The 20988-nt window shown below is 40.0% G+C and overlaps 1 protein-coding gene across 1 annotated transcript in view; it reads left to right on the top strand.

Moving 5' to 3' along the window:
- The window catches only part of LOC103355413 (neural-cadherin-like), a gene marked incomplete at its 3' end in the record, with an annotated part of 205800 nt that overhangs the window by 160907 nt on the left and 23905 nt on the right, over positions 1–20988 (top strand). Inside the window, exons 9-14 of the mRNA XM_008279205.1 lie at positions 1770–1942; positions 8094–8262; positions 8967–9137; positions 9684–9856; positions 11272–11439; positions 17494–17743. Of these exons, the coding sequence (XP_008277427.1) occupies positions 1770–1942; positions 8094–8262; positions 8967–9137; positions 9684–9856; positions 11272–11439; positions 17494–17743 (1104 nt within the window). The remainder of the gene's footprint in view (positions 1–1769; positions 1943–8093; positions 8263–8966; positions 9138–9683; positions 9857–11271; positions 11440–17493; positions 17744–20988) is intronic.

Raw genomic sequence — 20988 nt, 5'->3', positions numbered from 1 at the left:
AAAAAGTAAAAAAAGTAAAAAGTAAAAAAAATAAGAGTATAAAATGTAAAATATTAAAGCAAAGGCGGTATTTACAGTAGCTACAGTATTTAAAGCAGACAGTATTTACAACAGTATAAGTGGCATGTGCATGTGCAAATTCTGGTCCAGTGCAAATTATTGTCCTGAGGTATGTGCAAGGGGGGGATCAGTTCTGGGTTGGTTGAGGAGTTGGGTGCAGTGAGGGGTTGGGTGGGACGATGGCTCATCCCTGAAGAGCACAGGGGGCCAGTGGCGAATCTGCCAATCTTGGTGTTCTCTGGCAAATGCCAGTCGCTCTGCACGGTGTTGGGCTGTAAGCACAAGCCCCACTTGTAGACGTTGGGCCCTCATACCACCTCATGGAATCTGTTTCTGACAGTTTGAGCAGAAACATGCATATTAGTGGCCTGCTGGAGGTCATTCTGCAGTACTCTGGCAGTGCTCCTGGTCCTCCTTGCATAAAGTAGGAGGTAGTGGTCCTGCTGCTGGGTTGTTGCCCTCCTACGGCCCCCTCCACATCTCCTGGTGTCCTGGCCTGTCTCCTGGTATCTCCTCCAGGCTCTGGACACTGTGCTGAGAGACACAGCAAACCTTCTTGCTACAGCTCGCATTGATGTGTCATCCTGGATGAACTGCACTACCTGAGCAACTTCTGTGGGTTGTAGACACGCCTCATGCTACCTCTAGGGGTGAGACAAAATGCAAAAGTGACCAAAACATCATCCAGAAAGGATGAGAACAGAGACACGGTCTGTGGTCACCACCTGCAGAACCACTCCTTTATAGAGGTCGTCTTGCTAATTGTCTCTCATTTTCACTTGTTGTCTGTTCCATTTACACGACAGCAGGTGAAATTGATTCACAATCAGTGTTGCTTCCTAACTGGACAGGCTGATTTCACAGAAGTGTGATTGACTTGGAGTTACATTGTGTTGGTTTGATGTTTCCTTTTATTCTTTTGAGCAGTGTACTAACCACTGTGTACCAGGAACATCCCACAAGCCCTGCTGTTCTGGAAGTGCTCTGACCTAGTTGTCTAGCCATCACAATTTGCCCCTCATTAAAGTTACGACATGATCAATGTTATTTACTTTACCTGTCTGTCAGTGGTTTAATTGTTGTATCTCATTGATTGGCGTGTCCCCTGTTTCAATAACCTGCTGTAAGGTTATTTACACAATACTGTCTTTATTGATGTATAGTTGATATCTCAGTGTCAAGAAATCTTTATCAACTTTTAATAACGCAGAATAACTAGTCCCCCTTCTCTTCTCCAACATTCTTCAAATAATTAATTTTGCATTTGTTAAGTTTATAACGTAGTAGTTACTTGGGTCTTCTCTCTCTCTGTTGCCAAGATCATCCTCTGTTCTGCAGAAATTCACTCCCAGCTGTGTGCTGACAGCATCAGATCTGTCTGGGATCAATGAATTTGTGTCCTCTTGTTCACTGGTGCAAAGATCCACACTGCATTATTTTGACCTCTTCCAGGAAGCATTTTTTGGCTGTTTATACTGTGTATTGTGCACGTCGGTCCCTTATATGTACGTGTAACTCAGGTGTGAAAGTCTCCTCGCACAGCAATAAGAGCTTAACACGGTTCTAAGTTTATCTAAAGCGTATTTTTCTTGCATATTTTCCCCTCAAACTAAATGATTCATCACATAAACAGCAAGTATTTACTAATGTTATATCAACAACAGCTAACAGTGTGTTTTAACCACTGTCATCATTATGTTTGGTTACAGGTTTGATCCGGCTGCGCTCCAGTCCACCACCTCGCCTCCAGGGTGTTGAATACGTCCTTAATGTTACAGCTACGGATGACAATGCCTCAGGCGGACCTCAGGCACTGTCATCCACAGCCCAGGTCATAGTTGGAGTGGACGACGTGAATAACAACAAGCCTGTCTTTGAGAAGGTAGGAAGAACAATCATGTGCGTGCATCATTAAAGGTGTTTAGTCTTGCTCATTTTCTGCTTGTACTTGCAAAGGTGTTTAATAAATGTCTGCTCTCCTGGTCAACATGCAAAATTTTGATCTTCGTTAACATTTCTTTAACAATTCCAGTCTCGCTCTCTCTTTTTCTTGGCCGGTTTTCTTTTTTCTGACTTGTCTATCGCATGTAGCTCTCTTCCATCACTCCTCTTTATTTCTGTCTTTGTTTTTCTGTCTCCTCTATTCATTAGCCTCTATCTTTCCTCTCTGGAGGAGCGATTAGTGAGCTTGACCCTCGTCTCCGCTCTCTCATCTCTCCCCTACATCATCTTGGTCTTTTAATTAAAGCTTTAAGGGATGTCGGAGAAATCCCGACCGACCAGCTCTAGAAGAGCTACGTCTCCACCTGCTTTTTTCTAGCCATGTCTCAATTTTAAATGAGGTGACTTTTCAAGCTCCCTGAGGTATCACGAGCCAAGATTAGGACCGGGGGCTTGCTGAGTAAACCTTGCTCATTCTCTCATGGGGGAAAGTGAACGGCAAGTGTTTCTCTTTCAGCTGCACTTTCTAGCAGGAAGAAATAGAGGGACAGGCGACAAGATGAGAGCCAAGAGAAAAGAGAGAGGAGTAGAAGAGAGGGACTCCTAGTCCTCGGTATTTCATGTGCTCTGTATGCTCAATTGTCTCTCTCAGGAATCTTCTGCTGGCATCATACTCCAAGTCCATGATTCATTCTTTTCTCTCTGCTGGCGGGAGACTGATTGCAATGGACAAACAATAACCCCCCCCTCACACACACACACACACACACACGCATATGCACACACACGCACGTCTTATCTACGTCAAAAATACAAAACAATGAAAAGACAGACAACTGAAGGTAAACAGAAAACAACAAATCAAACAAATGAAAATGTGTGAATAAAGAAAAACATAATGGTAGATGGAAGCGATAGCACTGGGGAAACAGAGCTATTTATTTGCGTGTCAAATAGTAAAATAAAAGAATAAAAGGAATTTCTGGAACTTAAAAATGCGACAATATTGAGTGTTGGTTTCTCAGTTAGTAGAGATATCCGAGGTTAGTTGCCGTGTCCTCTGTCACCAAAATCCAGTAACAGGACAGTGAAGCAGAAAGGCCCTTTTATTTGTTTTGATGCCCAATCTTATAACATACTGTGGGAACTCATGGCTTGATCAGTGGACCAAGACAGAAGGAACAAGACACACACACACACACACACACACACACACACACAGAGGTAGTGATACAGAGAGGCAAGATCTCTCAGATGTAGCAGGATCCTGCATTCCCCAATAACATAAACTTAACACCACGGACAAACACATTACACATATTTATTAACCTTTAATACCCCTGTCACCTGCTCTCATATGAGCTTCATTGACTTACATTTTTACATTTCTTGTTATGATGTAAAATAAAGAGAGACTGAAGATTTGTATCATGCTGTGTAACTAAAGCTTGGGAGAAACCACAGGACAGTGCATCCCTCAATTGCTTTTGAAAACAAAATACACTGGAACATCATGTACAAAACTACGCATCAAACACACAAACTTTGGTGAGTCTGCTGTATTCGACACTTGTTCTTGCCTAATCCTATCCCTGTGTCCATCCATCCATTCACCCATTCTACTCTGCTTCTGGGCCATGGTGGCAGCAGGCTAAGTATGTGAGCCAAGATGTCCTGCCCACATCCTCCAGCTCCTCCCAAGGTGTTCTCTGCCCACTTTTCACTCCTCGACTGCCTCCCTTTAATGTAAAGGAGCAGCAGTTCTAGGGAAGAACTCAGATGTGCAGCATTAGTACTGGTGTTTCTTCCATAATTTCATTACAGAATTTAATGCTTATGCAATCAGTTACATTCACTCAACCATGCGCAACTAATGGCATCGCCTAGTACCTGCAGTAGCTATATGCTTTGAGATAAGAATACAGAAAGTGGTATTGGATTAGCACTTTTTCATCAGCCGGTACTCTGAGATTAGGTGTGGAATCAGCATAGGCGTAGAAAAAGTTAAAGTGGTTTGTCCCAAAGTCATGAGAAATGCTGATATCATGGCAGACTTACCTACCTATCAGTATCACGTCATCTCATCTTACTCCAATATATTTAAACTTGAGAACAGTACCATGTTGCTGACTGTTATCCCAGCTATTCCGTGCACCTCTTTGTATTAAGATGTTTAACCCCATGTGAAATGTTTGGTCTTCTAACCTGTGGATGGTTTATTTTATATTTACTAACCATTTGTTACACACTGCACTCGCTTTGACCCTTTTGATTGGTTACATCCCTGGATCCAGGCCAGTATATCTTCACCATGCTCTATCCATAATCTAAGCATAAAGCAAAGTGAGAAGCACTGGAAGCAACAACTGTAGAAGCCTCTGGTCCCTACAAATGGAACGGTTTAGAGAGTAGATAAAGCTAAAACATTGTTGCATGATAGGAGAATGGAGGGCAGAGGAGAAGAACTACAAAGACTAAGAAAGGCAAAAAGTGAAGGGAACATGAAAAGATTTTTTTTTCCTTTTTTAAAAAGCTCCCCTGTCATTAATTAGATGTCAAAAAAAGACATCAACCAGCAGTACTGAGGGTTTTTTTTTCCCTTCTTCTATGTCTGTGGCACATGAGCATCAATGCCCCAGTGAGATAGGGAAAAAAAAAAGAAAAATTAAAGAGTTGATCGAGAATAAAAGAAAAAGATGAGAGACCAGAGAGAAATACTAAACTAGATACAGTGGAGATAGTGACTGAACGAGATACAGTAGAGATAGAGACTGAAATAGAACAACAAAGTTCAGTTATTGAGAAAACCTAACAAGGGGCATCTACCTCGCATCACAACGTAACTGAAAATACTGAAGAAGTCTCTATGATGACTCCAAGAATGCATGTGGTGGTAAATGGAGACTAGAGTTGTTGTGTTTTTTGTTTTTTTTAGAACAGAATTGTAACATTTTTACTTTCTGGGTATATACACCAATCAGCCACAACACTGAAATCACAGACAGGTGAAGGGGATCGTCTCATTACAATGGCACCTGTCACAGGGTGAGGTATTTTCAGCAGGAAGTGAACAGTCAGTTCTTAAAGTTGATGTGTCGGGAGCAGGAAAAATGAGCAAGTGTAAGGAGCTGAGTGATTTTTGACAAGGGCCAAGCAGTAGCGGCTCGATGACTCGGTTAAAACATCTCCACAACACCAGTTCGTATGGGGTATGTCTAGTGTGCAGTAGTTAATGCCTACAAAAAGTGGTCCGAGGAAGGGCAACTGGTGAACGAGCTGCCCAAGGCTCACTGATGCATGTGGGCAGCAAAAATTGGCATGTGTGATCTGATCCCTGAGAAGTGCGAGTGTAGCACAAATTGTTAACTTAGTATTCTGACACCTTTCTACCGTAGCTGGCATTACAGTGTAATATAGCTCACTGTGTACAGGGCAGCCACAGACTAATTACAGTTCATGTGCTGAGCCCTGTCAAGTGCCAGAAGTGCCTACAATGGGGATGTGAATTTTAGAGCTGGTCCATGGAGCGATGGAAGAAGGTGGCCGTAACGAATTATGTTTTCTTCTAAATCATTTAGCTAGCCGCGTGTTGGTGCATTGCTTAACTGGGGTAGTGATGACAGCAGAATGCACTATAGGAAGGCACGCTGGCTAGCAGAAGCAATGTGATGCACTGGGTAATGTTCTGCTGGAAAACCTTGGGCCTTGCATTCATGTGGACATTATGTGACAACCCCCCGACGTAAATATGACTGCAGCCCACATACATTCCTTTATTGTAGTAGCTTTCCCTGATGACACTGACCTCTTTCAGGAAGATACTGTTCCCGACCACACTTAAAATTGTTCAGGGATGGTTTAAGAAATATGACAAGGTGTTTGAGGTGTTGACTTGGTCTAGATCTCAATCCCATTGAGCATTTATAGGGGGGGAAACAAACAAACAAACAAACAAAAACAAGTACAAGCTCACATCTTGATGCCAGATACCACAGGTCACCTACAGAGGCCTCATACAATCCATGGTCCGATGTATCAGCGCTGTTTGGGCAGAGTGTGGAAGAGCAACACAATATCAGACAGATGGTTTTATGTAATGACTGATTTGTGTACATCACAATTTACTTGAAAACTAAACAAAACAGAATTCTATTCTATAATCACGGCAGCATATATTATTTGTTGTTCTTTTATTTTCATTTGATTATGCAAATTGTATAGCAAAATGACATTCCTCCAAAAAGTTCACAGTCTTCTGAGATGGAAAAAAACACACCATACTGTGCAGAGTCTGTTCTCCAGCATATCCTCCTACCAGTTTTATCTGCTTGATTATGAGGGAGTGATCACTTTTACCATGCTGACATGAGGTTATTATTGCATTCAAGGGTGTAGAATGAAAAACCTCCATATGCAGTGTTTCATGTTTGTTTGTTTTGTGTGTGTGTGTGTCTTCGGGCAAGGAAGCATTGTTCTTGAATCTTTTAATTGCTATGCACCACACAATTGTTAGGAAGCACCAGCTCCCTGCCTGAGTACATTTTGCGTAGAAAGGCGGACATAAATCACACACCATTTTGTTTTTTGCTTACTTTAATTATACGAATCCAGCGACTACAGACAAAATTGTACTCCTTAACGTTACATTTATTTCTTTGATTAAAACAACACATTAAAAGAACATTTAGTTATAAAGGTTAGCATCTGTCGAACCTTTGTGGGAGCCAACTTGTGGTGGAGCTTTAAAGGGAGGCAAGCAGCTTTTTTTCATGTGATATAAGATGAGGTGGGGTCTCAAGTTTAATTTTCAATAGATGGTGATAAAGTTTAAAGTGATGAAGATACTTTTTTTTCTTTTTTCTCTTTTATAGGATCATAGATGTTTTATTCAATTTGAATGTTCAGTTTTGATCTCTGATTGTGTATCTATAAATTAAGGCATTGTGGTTGGAAGAATCTTATAGAAACCTTGTGTAGATGCCTTTAATTGTATCAGCTCCCTTTTAGAGCTCTGATCTGATTGGCTAGTTTGAATTAGGAAGGTAGGCCCCCTGCTCTATATGTACTGGACTATTGAGAGAAACGTGGGGGAGTGATGTGCACTGAATGCAGCACTGTACTAACTGATATTGCTTTAGTGTTGGAAGTAATTGAAAGTTGTTTTTTTTTCCTCTAAGTTTTTCACTGTTGTTCTTTGGTTTTTCATTTTGGAGGCTGCCAGTTGTATCGAGACTGCAAATAAACAGTTTCCTATTTTTTCCAGCACATTTTTTTTTTTTTTTGGTAGAGTAATGTTTTGTCCTCTGCATGCCTCGCTATGCTACCTTCACCTCCCCTTGCAACAACCATGATAACATTTCGAGGTGGGACTTTAGCTGTTTTTTTTTTTATCTAGGACTGCTGCCATGGTTGGCAGGGGTTACAAGGTTCAGAGGAAGAGTCTTTGTTTCAGCATATATTGCAATCTATAATAACTGAGCTCACAGGCACACACAACTGTACTGTCACAACAATTTACTTTTTTAAATCAGACTAAATTTTTGCTTGTTTGATGCATGTGTTTCTAATTCATATTAGATCGTTTTGTAGCATGTCACTCAAGATTTGCCTTTTTAAAGTACAACTGTGCGATTTCCTGGTCCACTGCTGAAAGCTCTCAGCGCCAAGCACACACACTGAGCACCAAAACCATAACGCAGCCACACGTAGCCACAGTGAACACATCACCAAGCAACTTTTGAACACTTGCACTATAGGTGCTGTGACAGGTTCAAAGACCCCTGAATCCATTACTAGCACTTTGTAGAGCTAAAAAAAAAAAAGAGTAGAAAATAACATGACGCAAGCTTCTCATTCTTTTCTATAAGGACAAATGTTCACTAGTTTTCAAGTTAGACTATTTGTCTCACTAGTAAATGATTCTTATGGTGATCTTTGATCTGTCCTTTCAACATAAATAACATTCCACCTCCCACACACTTGTGCTTACTGTTTCAATAGAATGGAGTATTGATCTAATTGTCTCCATACTTACACTGCTGTGGTCTTCTCTTCCTCCCATCTGTCCTCTTTGCTGCTTGCATTCTCTTTAGTGTCAGCAATACCGAGAGAGCACATCAGTCCTGGAGAACCAGCCAGCGGGGACGTTTGTTCTGCAAGTGCATGCTGTGGATGCTGACGAGGGCTCCAATGGCAGAGTCACATATGGCTTCATGCACAAAGACTCCACTGTGCCCGCATTCAGTATACACCCAGATACTGGTACTGAAACACTCAAAATGTCACTTTTACAAACATACACAAGTACACATACTTTTTTTTTTCCTTGTGGAGATTCTGAGACAGGCCTAATTCCATTCAGCCTAACTGAAAAGCTTGGTACAATGCAACAAGGCATGTGGTGTGACTGCAAGTTTACAAGTTTGTGTAAACTTAAATATAAGATGTTCTTTATTTTAATTGCCAGATAGTTGAAGTTGTACAATAATTGTCATTTTGTGGCGATACGTGTGGTAAATACTAAATGTCTGGTTTGATCACCTTTGACTCGCCTTCAAACAACAGAAACTCAACATAATTTTGTTCCTCTTTATATAAACTGCAGCAGAGTACTTGTGCATTTTAAATGTAAAGTCAATGTGTAATATGTGAGGTGAAAAACTCTGACAAAGTACCATACAACATACCTGTCAATTCAGTTAGTAAGTATTTTTAGTGGAGCAGGAACTATTGTAAAAGCCATCACCAAAAACTTATCCTCCTTGAATTTGATAACTACCTTTAAGAAACTCTCATGTTGCTCCCTATTCTGCTCTTCATCTGCTTTACCGTGTTTAAAGTTTAGCTTCAAGGCAAGAAGAGACATCATTTCACTGTTAAATTGCAAAATACTCTAGGGACAGCAGACGCAGCATGTTTGGTATGATTCGGCTGTTTGATCAAACTTCTTATCTCGGTCTGTCTAGGAGTAATTGTGACAGCCAGGAAATTTGATCGTGAACGCCAGCGGGAGTACGCGGTGACCGTGACCGCCACTGACCAGGCAGCTGACCCACTGATTGGCATTTGTCAGCTCAACATCCTCATCTTGGACCAGAATGACAACAATCCCAAGTTTGAAAACATCCGATATGAGTGTAAGTAGATACATAAATTCATATGTAAGTGTTCTGACTAAAAGCTAGTGTATTACAAAAGAGAAAAAAGAAAACATGCAGATACAGAAAATAGGCCCACTATGTTAACAAAAACTGTTGTAGATAAAAATGATCAAACACTGTGACGTCAGTCCAATATTCCAGGACACTATACCTAATGTTAAACTGATTACTAATGTGTTAACCTTTTAATGAATTTGTAATTGTAACAAAGTGTGATTTTGTTGCGCATGACTTGAAGTGTGTTGTGTTTTCTGTATTTGGCTGTTTTCGGTGCATATGCTGTATGTCGTCAACTCTATGAATGTGTTTCTTTATTAGCTTGTGCTCTGTTTGTTTGCAGCAGTTTTGCTAAATGTGACACATGGTGGGCAAATTGGCGTAGATACCTCTTAATTAGCTTTTGTTTTTCAGAAGTTACAGTACAGCGAGCTCACTTGCCCACTGTGCCGTATAAAAACTGCAAATGAAGGCCTCACAGAGCCACTGAAGTGTAAAGCACACTGCTTTTTTCTGCTCCCATAGACTTCCTTCGTGAGGATACCATGATTGGAACTAGTTTCTTGCGTGTAGCAGCTCATGATGACGACTTTGGCACCAATGCAGCCATCACGTACTCCATGTCCAGTGAACAGCCGGAGTACCTGAGGGTCAACCCGCTGACAGGATGGGTGTACGTCAACCAGCCCATCTCACAGGTACACACAAGCTGTATGCAAATGGAGAATGAGAAACCACATTAGGCACATTTTCCACTTGCTATTTAAAAAGCCTCTACCATAGAAAATATATGAATAACCTGCATAATCCTTCTTATTTTTGGATTTTTGTACAAAGATGATTGGATGTTCTTAGAGCTAATCAGGCTTATAAGCTTCACTGGCACAAAAGCTATTCAAGAAAATTGTGTAATTTCATAATTCCACTCAAGAACTCATGGCAGGTTAGCAGTGAACTTCAGATTGCAACTAAACAGCATGCAGCCTCTTACAGTATATGAGCAGAAGAACAAGTACCATATATTTGCATCCAGTTGCCACCAGTGAAAGGGCAGAAGTCCAGCAGCCAGTCACAGGCTTACCTTTTTCTTTGTCTGAAGGAGAAGGTTCCCTCACTTCACTGCTTCTAAGCTCATGCTTCACTAACAGGAGACAAATAATCTTGTTGTGGGCATGAACAAGCAATTGACAAAATTGCCACGTAGTGTGTGCAAAACAAGTCTGCAGCTCAGATGAGTACCATCGTGATAAAAGCCCAAAAATCAGCAACGTACCATCTTCCAGAGCCAAGAGGAAAGCGTGTTTGTATCCTCGGCACTTTCAATCTTGTACTAACACCACCTGGCTCCATGCCAGCATTTTTGACTGAGATAATTGTTTACTAGAACATATCTATGTTTGAAGATACCAACTTTTTCCACTAATGAGTACAACTGCATAAAATGTAGTACACAAGCAGGCACTGCTACTCATTTGCTTCAGCCTTTGCCAATGTGACAGTCCCGATGTATGAAATGCTATGAGCAAAGAACATTTTTTCAACACAAAAAATCTCAGCTGTGTTAAAAAAACAACTTTGTGAAAAGCTTTTCTACCATGTATGAATTTAAAACACCTTTGAAGGGGCAGAATATATTGTCCATAACCTGGGGTGTAAAGCAAAAGACCCTGAACGAAATCAGAAAAAGGGCAACTTCAGATTGTTCTGTCTTTACTTCCTTCTTTTCCAGCACATCTAAGTTAACCCACACTTGAAGTGCAGACAGTTCAGTTTTTGTGTTTTTTTTTTCCACTAGGACAGATCATTTCCCCAGATTGCAGTGGATAAACCCAATCGCTCTTGTAAGGGTTACAAAACTCTGCCACTCCAGCGTGAGCCATGCCCTTCAATCAATACACTTACCTTTAAGTATGTTGTGTTTATCCGGATGCAGTCTACAGTCAATTTCTTCCTGCACAGAAGTGCAGAAGATTGATTGTTTGCTCAAATTTGTACGATCTAGATCCACAATGTCCGTCAGTCTTTAAGGAAGCTACAATTACCACTGTCACACAAATTGCCATGGTAAGAACACGCAATCATGCGGTCTTTTCTATTTGACATTATGCTACAGAGGACCTACATCACCAGGGAAATTGCGGCAACAGACGGGGGCAACAGGAGCAGTTCGGTGGAGCTGGCAGTCACCATCACGAATGTAAAGAACCAGCCTCCACAGTGGGAAAAGGACAGCTACAGCGTGATCATACCAGAGAACACAGTCCGAGACACGCCCATTGTGGTATGTTGGTCGAGGGGGGTGGTAGTTGGTGCACAGAGGGGGCAACACATATGGGTGCATTTGTAGCACATAAGAATAATATTCAGCCATTCCAATGTGTAAAAATAGGCAGGACATGTTTATTCAAATATCACTTTTGAGCCAAAGGAAGACATTTCAGCAAAGTTTTTAATTACAATAAAACTAAAGTGTTGAGTTAGCAGCTGGAAAATCTGTACTTCTAACATTTTGGCAACAACTTGCAAATAAATAGTCTCGATGTTTTTAAGTTTTCTAATTATTACAATGTGAACATTTTTAGCAGTAGGTAGATCACTACAGAGGCAACATTTTTATTTTTTTGGAAAAACAAACAAAACAATACAAAACAAGAAACAATTAGATAAACTTAGAGTTAGATTTATTTATTTATTTAGGTTTGTATTAATTCAGAAAATTGTGTGCAAAAAATATTTTTCAACAGTAATATGAATATGGAATAGGAGAAATTGTTAACAAATAAATATGCCAACAAAAACAAACAAACAACTTCTTATAAATGTAATATTAGATTTAGATTAAATTAGCATGAACAACATTTTTAGACATTGTGGCACCAAGATAAAACACATACTATGGTACTGCAAAACTCACAGCTCATTTCTGGCCAGAGATGCTTGTTGCATGTTAATCCCTTATGTTGTCCCTTATCTCTAACCCCTTGCTTCCAAACATGTCTTAAGGGAGGACTAGCAGTCTGCTTTGTGTAGTTTCTTATCACAGCTTTGGTGTTTTTTTCTTAGAAAGTTCAGACAACCCTAATCAATGGTGAGAACAAAAACAATGTAACAAGTCTGTGCTATGGCAAGAGATCTACAAGTTCAGGAACCACAGCGGCAGAAAAATGCAGACATCCATAAACACCCTCGAATCCACCGATTCACTGCTTGTGTGGTTCATATGTATCTTGTTAACTGCACTTCAGTATTCATAAGCATTGCCTTTTCATGTCACTGACACATTTTCAACTAATCAACAGTCATTTCGAAGGCTCTCTTCAAAGCAATTAAGTCCATTAAAGTCACAGATGAATATTGCAACTCAAAGGATGGAAATCAAAAGACAGAGGAGAGTATTTTATATTGGAATGTGAGTGTTTGTGAGAGATGTTGATAAAGGAAGGGAAAAGGAGCACGGTCCCTATTGTACAGTGTATTAATTGCGATGGCAGCTCGCTGTTGATTTGGCTGTTGTACAAAGATGCAGCGGCTCTCAGTGGGTTGTAATATCTCTGAACATGCAGCAGTCAGACATGTTTGCCAGTTCAGCATGCCTCACAGGGTGCCTCATTATTGTAGCTGCTATGCTTTGTGGGTTGAATGGATACAGCTAGGTCACCATAGGTAAGCCACGTCACGCCCAAGATGGCACTTTTGATTTTAATTGGGGTGTATATGGCATCAACTTCCAATAGTCTCTCTATAATTAGTTTAGGGAGAATGCAGAATGAAGAGCAGAGTGTATTTCCCTTTGATCCCACAGGATTTCAGTCAGTTATTGTCTGGTCCAACAGTTTCAGACTTTCAAATATTTTAGTGTTCATTATTATGGACTATGAAATACGTTTCCATTTGGGTAGATCATTTCTCACTACTTGGAATGCTCACTTCGATTGAAGCTCAGCAGCAGCTGTCTACATTTTCATTTCTGTCCTGAGGGTCACTGCTGGCATGTAGAATTTTTCCTGTCTCAAAACTGGTAATTAGATGCACATGGAAATTCTGTGCAACACACATTACGACCACTTTTTAAGATTTTGTTCTGTTGGTCATCTCCTAACTTCGATCATAAAGTGATCATGGCTGATTTCCAAAAGGGCACTGCACCGTGCTAACCAACAGCACAGTTCGTCTGCGTTTTGTTTGTTTGTTTTCTATGTAGTCGTTTCTACAAATCATTGGCAGACGTATTCATAGTCAATGTACTGATTCATTATTATTATTGAGTGTATGGAGTTAGTCCTGTTGCTTTGTTTGCTGTTATTGTTCAGACATCCACGACAGCAGAGGCAGCTACGCAGCTCCTTGTGAAGTGATTGGAATCAGTCCAATGCAAACGTCTCTCTGAAGAATCCAAGGACATTTTCTATATGATGGACACAAAGTGCAGAAAACAAAGGAAAGGAAGGGTGTGACAAAAGCTTAGAGGGAGGAAAATGTTTTGCCCTCAAACAATATATAAAATTCATCCATGCTTTAACCAGACTGATTGTAAAGTCTGTCCAGGTGGATTCACCATCAAATGCATGAACTGATGATCAGCGCCTCTATGTTCTCTTTATGTTCCCACACATATGTCTCACCCTTGTTTGAATCAATCCAAAAACAAATGTTGCTAAAGCAGTAGATATTAGTTTTGATATTATTTAAGAGTTATCGAAAGTTTCCCAGACGTATCTACGTTTAAATTGGGTGATTTTAGTAAATGTACTCTCAGATGTACACCCATTCTCAGTATGTCACCTGGAAGACAAAATAAAACCACTGACCAGCCATGTGCCATTTCATCGACAGGGTGCAGTGTACCTGACTGAGGGTAATGCTATAGGGCCGCACCCTGATGAGAGGATGAGCGGGTGTGCCTCTCTTTCCAATAAGCTGAATGAACTTCTTACCGACTGTGAGACACAGGATGGTGACAACATTTCTGTTTCACAAGACACGGACGATGCTAGGATGGAAAACGCACACGACACTCTCATCACTGAGGAGGAGGTTTTTCAAAGCACTAACACATGAAAGAGCTCAGGGCCCGATACCATCGATGGCAGGGTGAAACACTGCTCAGCTCATCTGAGTGGAATTTTCTGCTCCCGTATTTGACGCTCTCTAGATACTCTGGTGGTCCTGTCAGTGTGGAAAACATCAATCATGGTCCCCCTCCCCAAAGTCCCTCATCCATCCTCTCCTAATGACTGCAGGCCCATTTGCCATTCTGATTTCAGGTGATGTAAGCAGGTCCTGGATCCTCTACAGCCTGCTTTTGGCAAGAGGGACAGATGATGCCATTGTAACACTTTGAAACTTTCTGTGTATGCACCTGGAGGGTAGTGAAACATTCACGAGTCCTCGATTTAGATTTCTCCTCTGCGCCCACTAATCCTGCCTGACAGACTGAAGCAGCACTTTTAACTGAACTTAAAACTAATCACATGGATTTTGAATTTTATGTGAAGGGACATTTCATCTGTACTGGCAAACCACAGGGCACTATACTGTCATCTTTACAGTTTATTTAAGACACTGCCTTTTGTCATGGCAGATGACCTGGACAGCATATAAAGGTGTATAATAAGGATGTGACTAAACATGGTCCAGTTTCGAATGGTTCTGTGAACTGATGTGAGGCCTCACATTTGATTCTGAACATGTGAAATACCAAAGAACTGATTTTTGACTGTAAATATGATGCTTCACCATCAACTATCTGTATAGGTTAGATGAGATAGAACTGAGGTGGTGACAGAGAAATATCTTGGTCTTATTAGAGATCACAAATTATCCTGTTGGGGTGTTTCTGTAAACACATAGCCGGGGTGGCTGTGCTGGGTCAGAATTGTGGGTTGTTTAGGGAATTGTGGACACAGTGTTGGTTTGTTCATGCCGGGTCAAAGGTGTTGTTAGGGGTTCATTTGCAACTGAGCAGCTTGTTGGGTTTCTCTGACCCAGCTGCTGGTTTGTTTGTTTCCTTAGTTGGACCTTCAAGATGTTTCTCTTGTGGTCAGAGGTTTGCACAACAGTGGGTGGGATTGTGTGTTAGGTTAACATGAATAGGCTACTGTGTTTTAAATAAGTTGTGGTAATAGCAATATTTTAGATTCATTCTACTGTAAAATCTTATCTGTGATCATAATAGTAGGGTTAGTGGTTTTTATCCTTTAGCCTTTAGAATTTTTCTAAGTAGCTAGTATTTTTTTACTTGATGCTTGCTAGCTAACTTTAATAGTTGGTGTAATTTTATCTAATAACCACTGTAATTGTAGCTTTAAAAAAAAATAAATAAATAAAAAAAAAAGATTATATGTGGTGGTATCCTGTTATTGTTCACCTGACACTAGCTTTTCCATTGCAGATTTTTAATTTTAGCATTATCAGGTAACATTAGTGAGCTAACATATTGCTAGCTAGCTAACATTATGTTAACATAACATTGCCTAGCGTTATTGTTAGCTATCTAATGATAAATACTTGTATGTAGTAATCTTTTGTGGAATAATGTTATAAAGGTGTGTGGGGAAGGCATTTGCGCTGATCACTAAAAGATATTTTGGTGAAGAGAGAAACAACAAGTACAAGAAATTTAAAAGCATGTGAATGTGAAGTGTGACTATTTGAAAATACTGTAGGCTATATCCATGGATGATGCTGAATTATGACAGGCGAGCTTCAAAACTGGTAGCTAACATGAAAACAAACAATCAAACAAACAAATCCTTGTTAAAAACTGCACAGTTTTGTGAAATTTCATCCAATGCCTGAGTTTGGGACTGATGCTGGTGGGCAGTTTTGTGTGAGGAGAATTAACTGAATGATAGATGAAAAAGATTCACTGCCCACGCGCTGCTTTCACAGTTTACAAATGAAATCTTTTTTATCATTCTTGGGAGACTGATCATTATTTTTTTAGTTCATGTAACCCTAATTAAGCAATCTGATATCTGAAATGAAGTATTTCTCTGATTGAGTCAGTTCCAGTAGGAAGTCTACTGTTGCTTTTTAAAAGATGATTTATACCTTAATGGTAAAGGTATTTTTACTATTTTTTTCTTAAACTGACTCATTTCACTATGAGGTGCACTGATTAAAAATGCACTTTGTGTTTATTGTAGAATCATACTGTTGTTATTATAGCCCAAAGTCCTACATTTTCACTTGACTTACAGGACTATTTGCCTTCATGCAGAGTAACACATATAAAATTACCATAATAACAATAATAATAATAATTTTTTATTATTGTTGCACAAGAAAGGCTATGAATATTTACTCTGAAAGAGAGTTCCATTTACTCACTACATTAGGTTTAATAGCACCAGTAAAACCAGTCCAGCATGGTTATGTCTCATAGTTACTCATGGTAGAGTTAACATTGGGTCATTTTTTCACCAAGACGTTTTTTAACTGTGGGATCAATGTGCAGACACTATTTGTAAAAACAAACAAACAAACAAAAAAACACCAACAGGCCCTGTACATTCTTAGAAACTGAACTTAAAAAAAAAAAAAAAAAAAAGACAACAAAATGCCTTCTCACTACTTGTTTATTTTTAATGTTTTTTTTCTGGTGGATATATTTTGTTATTGGATTGTATACATATATAGACATCCCTAAATCATTCTGAATGAATGAATGAATGAGTGAGTGAATGAATGAAATAAAATGATCTGTAGAAGAGAAGTTGGGGTTAACTCAGCTAAACTAAACGTGGTAGCCATGATAAGTCAAGGGTCATACAAGAATCACAGGATGTGGGATACAATGGGCTAGTAGATGAGTGAGTATGGATACACTCGGGGCGTTCAGTATTTATTTATTTTATAATACTTACTGGTTTACAGTTATCAACGTGCTTTATGAAGAAACATTTTAGCTGTGATGCTATTTGTGATAGCTTCTATAGATTTGGATTAGATTTGATTGTTGTTCATTGTTTGCATTCTGGCTGTTATTTATTTTTTTTTTATTTATTTATTTAAAATGACGCCTTCATGTAGAGATGAAGAATTACCCATGCATTCATGAACACAGAAAAAAATCTATCTTTTGAGCTTTGATGGACTGTTAATCCTTATATAAAACAACAAATGAACAACTTATAAGAAATCAGTGTTACCTTACATAATGGGAACTACAGTAAATAACAATGAAATGATTTATGGCCACAATGATTTTTCCCTGGAAACAGTGGAACATACTAGAAGTCCCACAGTGGAATGCAGACTAAAATTACTGAGGTGTCCTATGGTGTAAAAGTTTTATCTTCACTGTTTCCTCTGTTGTCTCTGTTCACAAAAGACCATCAAAGCCACATCACCTCTTGGAGATCCCAGAGTAACCTACAACTTGGAGGACGGTATGGTCCCAGAGACCAACATGCCAGTTCGCTTCTACTTGACCCCCAACCGAGAAGATGGTTCAGCTTCCATCCTGGTTGCAGAGCCTTTGGACTATGAGACCACCAGGAATTTCATGCTACGGGTTCGGGCTCAGAATGTTGCTGCTGTACCACTGGCTGCCTTCACCACCGTCTACATCAATGTCACTGGTGAGCTTTTTTTTTTGTAAATCTTCTCCATGAAGTTTTATTTAATTTGTTTTACCTTTCTCAAAATGTCATGTTTCCATTTTTCCATTGTCTTTTATATTGCTACCTTTTTGTCCTTGTGTAATAGCTTGTGTAATTTGCATGCATTGCCTTTTCTATCACTTAGTTCTTTGGCATGATTGCTTTACTTGTATTATAGCTGGCTAATGAACACAATTATGTATTGTAGTTAAAAAGAAATGAGTGTCACAGTGTTATAAAGATACAGAAAAATCATACCAAAACACAAAATGTTTGGGTATCGACAGAGACCCTGTGAGGGGAAAGGGGTATGTATGTATGTTGTTATTGCAGACAGCAAAGTGGTCTGTCAACAAAACAAAAAACACACAAAAAAACAACCCCAAAAACGCCCACTTTTAGTATTTAGTAAAAAGTTTGTGTGTGTGCTTGTGCTTATTTCCCATTATTTAACACTGACAAAAAAGAATGAAGTGGGGAGTGATGAACAGAACGTTCAGTCATATTGTAGTGCTCCCTGAGACTCATTGCAGTTACATTTTCTATTGGATTTGTTCAAAACCTGGATTCCAAATCTACACAAATCATAATTATTTGCAGAACTTGCCAACTGTTGCGAGTGCTAGCCTAAGAGTGTAACATACACTCACCGGCCACGTTATTAGGTACACCTTGCTCTTGCTAGTACCAGGTTGGACCCCCTTTTGCCTTCAGAACTGCCTTCATCCTTCGTGGCATAGATTCAACAAGGTACTGGAAACATTCCTCAGAGATTTTGCTCCATATTGACATGGTAGCAACACGCAGTTGCTGCAGATTTGTCGGCTGCACATCCATGATGCGAATCTCCCGTTCCACCACATCCCAAAGGTGCTCTATTGGATTGAGATCTGGTGACTGTGGAGGCCGTTGGAGTACAGTGAACTCATTGTCATGTTCAAGAAACCAGTATGAGATGATTCGCACTTTATGACATGGTGCGTTATCCTGCTGGAAGTAGTCATCAGAAGATGGATACACTGTGGTCATAAAGGGATGGACATGGTCAGCAACAATACTCAGGTAGGCTGTGGCATTGACACGATGCTCAATTGGTACTAAGGGGCCCAAAGTGTGCCAAGAAAATATCCACCACACCATTACACCACCACCACCAGCCTGAACCGCTGACACAAGGCAGGATGGATCCATGCTTTCATGTTGGTGACGCCAAATTCTGACCCTACCGTCCGAATGTCGCAGCAGAAATCGAGACTCATCAGACCAGGCAACGTTTTTCCAATCTTCTATTGTCCAAATTTGGGGAGCCTGCGCGAATTGTAGCCTCAGTTTCCTGTTCTAAGCTGACAGGTGTGGCACCCGGTGTGGTCTTCTGCTGCTGTAGCCCATCCGCCTCAAGGTTCGACGTGTTGTGCGTTCAGAGATGCTATTCTGCATACCTCGGTTGTAACGAGTGGTTATTTGAGTTACTGTTGCCTTTCTATCAGCTCGAACCAGTGTGGCCAGTCTCCTCTGACCTCTGGCATCAACAAGACATTTGCGCCCGCTCACTGGATATTTTCTCTTTTTTGGACCATTCTCTGTAAACCCTAGAGATGGTTGTGCATGAAAATCCCAGTAGATCAGCAGTTTCTGAAATATGCCCATCTGGCACCAACAACCATGCCACGTTCAAAGTCACTTAAATGACCTTTCTTCCCCATTCTGATGCTCAGTTTGAAATGCAGCAGATAATCTTGACCATGTCTACATGCCTAAATGCATGGAGTTGCTGCCATGTGATTGGCTGATTAGAAATTTGTGTTAACGAACAGTTGGACAGGTGTACCTAATAAAGTGGCCGGTGAGTGTCTACTGTAGTCTTAACCCCAGTGTCCCATTTCTGCTACAAAGAAATTTCAGTCAGTTGTATCTCTTCTTTGCCTGAGAATATCAGTTGTCACCTATATATCATTCATTATGCTTGTCATTATTTATTCTAAATTTGATTGCTTTTCCTGTTTCAGTTAATGCTATGTACTTCCCTTTCCTAAGTCACTGCTTAATATGGTGGTGTTTGTTAGCCCCTGATCTTGCTCCTTTCCTAAATGACTGCTCTGCATGTAATTCCACTGCAACAGGCGCGCATGCACTCACACCCCAATCCATCAAATTCGTCCTAATCCAGTGAGAAATAATTAATTCTCACAGACCCTCTCTTGCCTCTCCGTCCCTCTTCTAGCATTCCTTCTCCTCTGTTCACTCACCCCTCCTATCCCTTATCTGTCTTAATAAGAAAGCTCTTTGACTTCTCCAGAGGCAGTGAGGCTAAGGGAGGGAGGGAGGTCTGTAATGGATTTAAGGCCCCATTTTTAATTCATAGATTAAGACATTTGCTCCGAAGAAAGGGGAGAAAAAAAAGGCACAGAGAGCAGCATTGAGATTTAATGTGTTGCTCTTTCAAAGTAATTCCTGTTCTGCTTTTGGCCTTAGAATTTGACTTTTGCTATTCAGGAAAACTTAAGAGTTCATGTCCTATATCACTAGTACTTCGTACTACCTGCTTCCTCTATCTGTAGTATCTAACAGTCTTTCTTCTCTTTTCTTGTTATGGTTGAAGTAGCTGATGAAAAAAAAAGAACATTTTGTGTTAATTATGGACTGGCATAATGCCTGGTTTGATCCTCATCCTGATGCCAATAGGACTCGGAAAAAAGAACCACAAACCTGAAAATATAATTATTTCATAAGTTGTCAGAGCCACAGTAAGTAACTGGATGAACATGAATGGGCTGGCAGGTGAGATACAGGTCATAACACTGATCCCTCATGTTACCATTTCCAAGATTTTAAATCAGTAATTTTTGGCACAAAAGCTACAAACACACTGCTAAACAAGCTGAATGAAACATGCATGAACTGTTTTTATGTCACTTCCAACAGCTAGAGCCTTATATTATATTTATCGTGAGGAATAACTGCAGGCTCTCTTCTTGATGAAAGTCCAAAATCAACAGTCCAAGACATTACATGGCAACATCATAAAGAGAACTGAAGCTGCACTGAGGGCAAATGGTGCATCAACAATATAGGGCTGTGATATTTATTGCCACATGTATTTTGTTGAATTAAGAATCTTGTTAAATTTATAGACAAAGTTCAATGTCACCTTTAGGAAAGTTTCAGTAAAAAAAGAAATGAATTGATTATGCATAAACAGCACAGGGTATTAGGTACTTTAGATA

The sequence above is a fragment of the Stegastes partitus genome, unplaced genomic scaffold, assembly GCF_000690725.1.
Source record: "Stegastes partitus isolate 25-593 unplaced genomic scaffold, Stegastes_partitus-1.0.2 Scaffold147, whole genome shotgun sequence".
NCBI lineage: Eukaryota > Metazoa > Chordata > Actinopteri > Pomacentridae > Stegastes > Stegastes partitus.
Note: the sequence above shows the minus strand (reverse complement) of the source record. Positions and strands in the feature narration are given on the sequence as shown.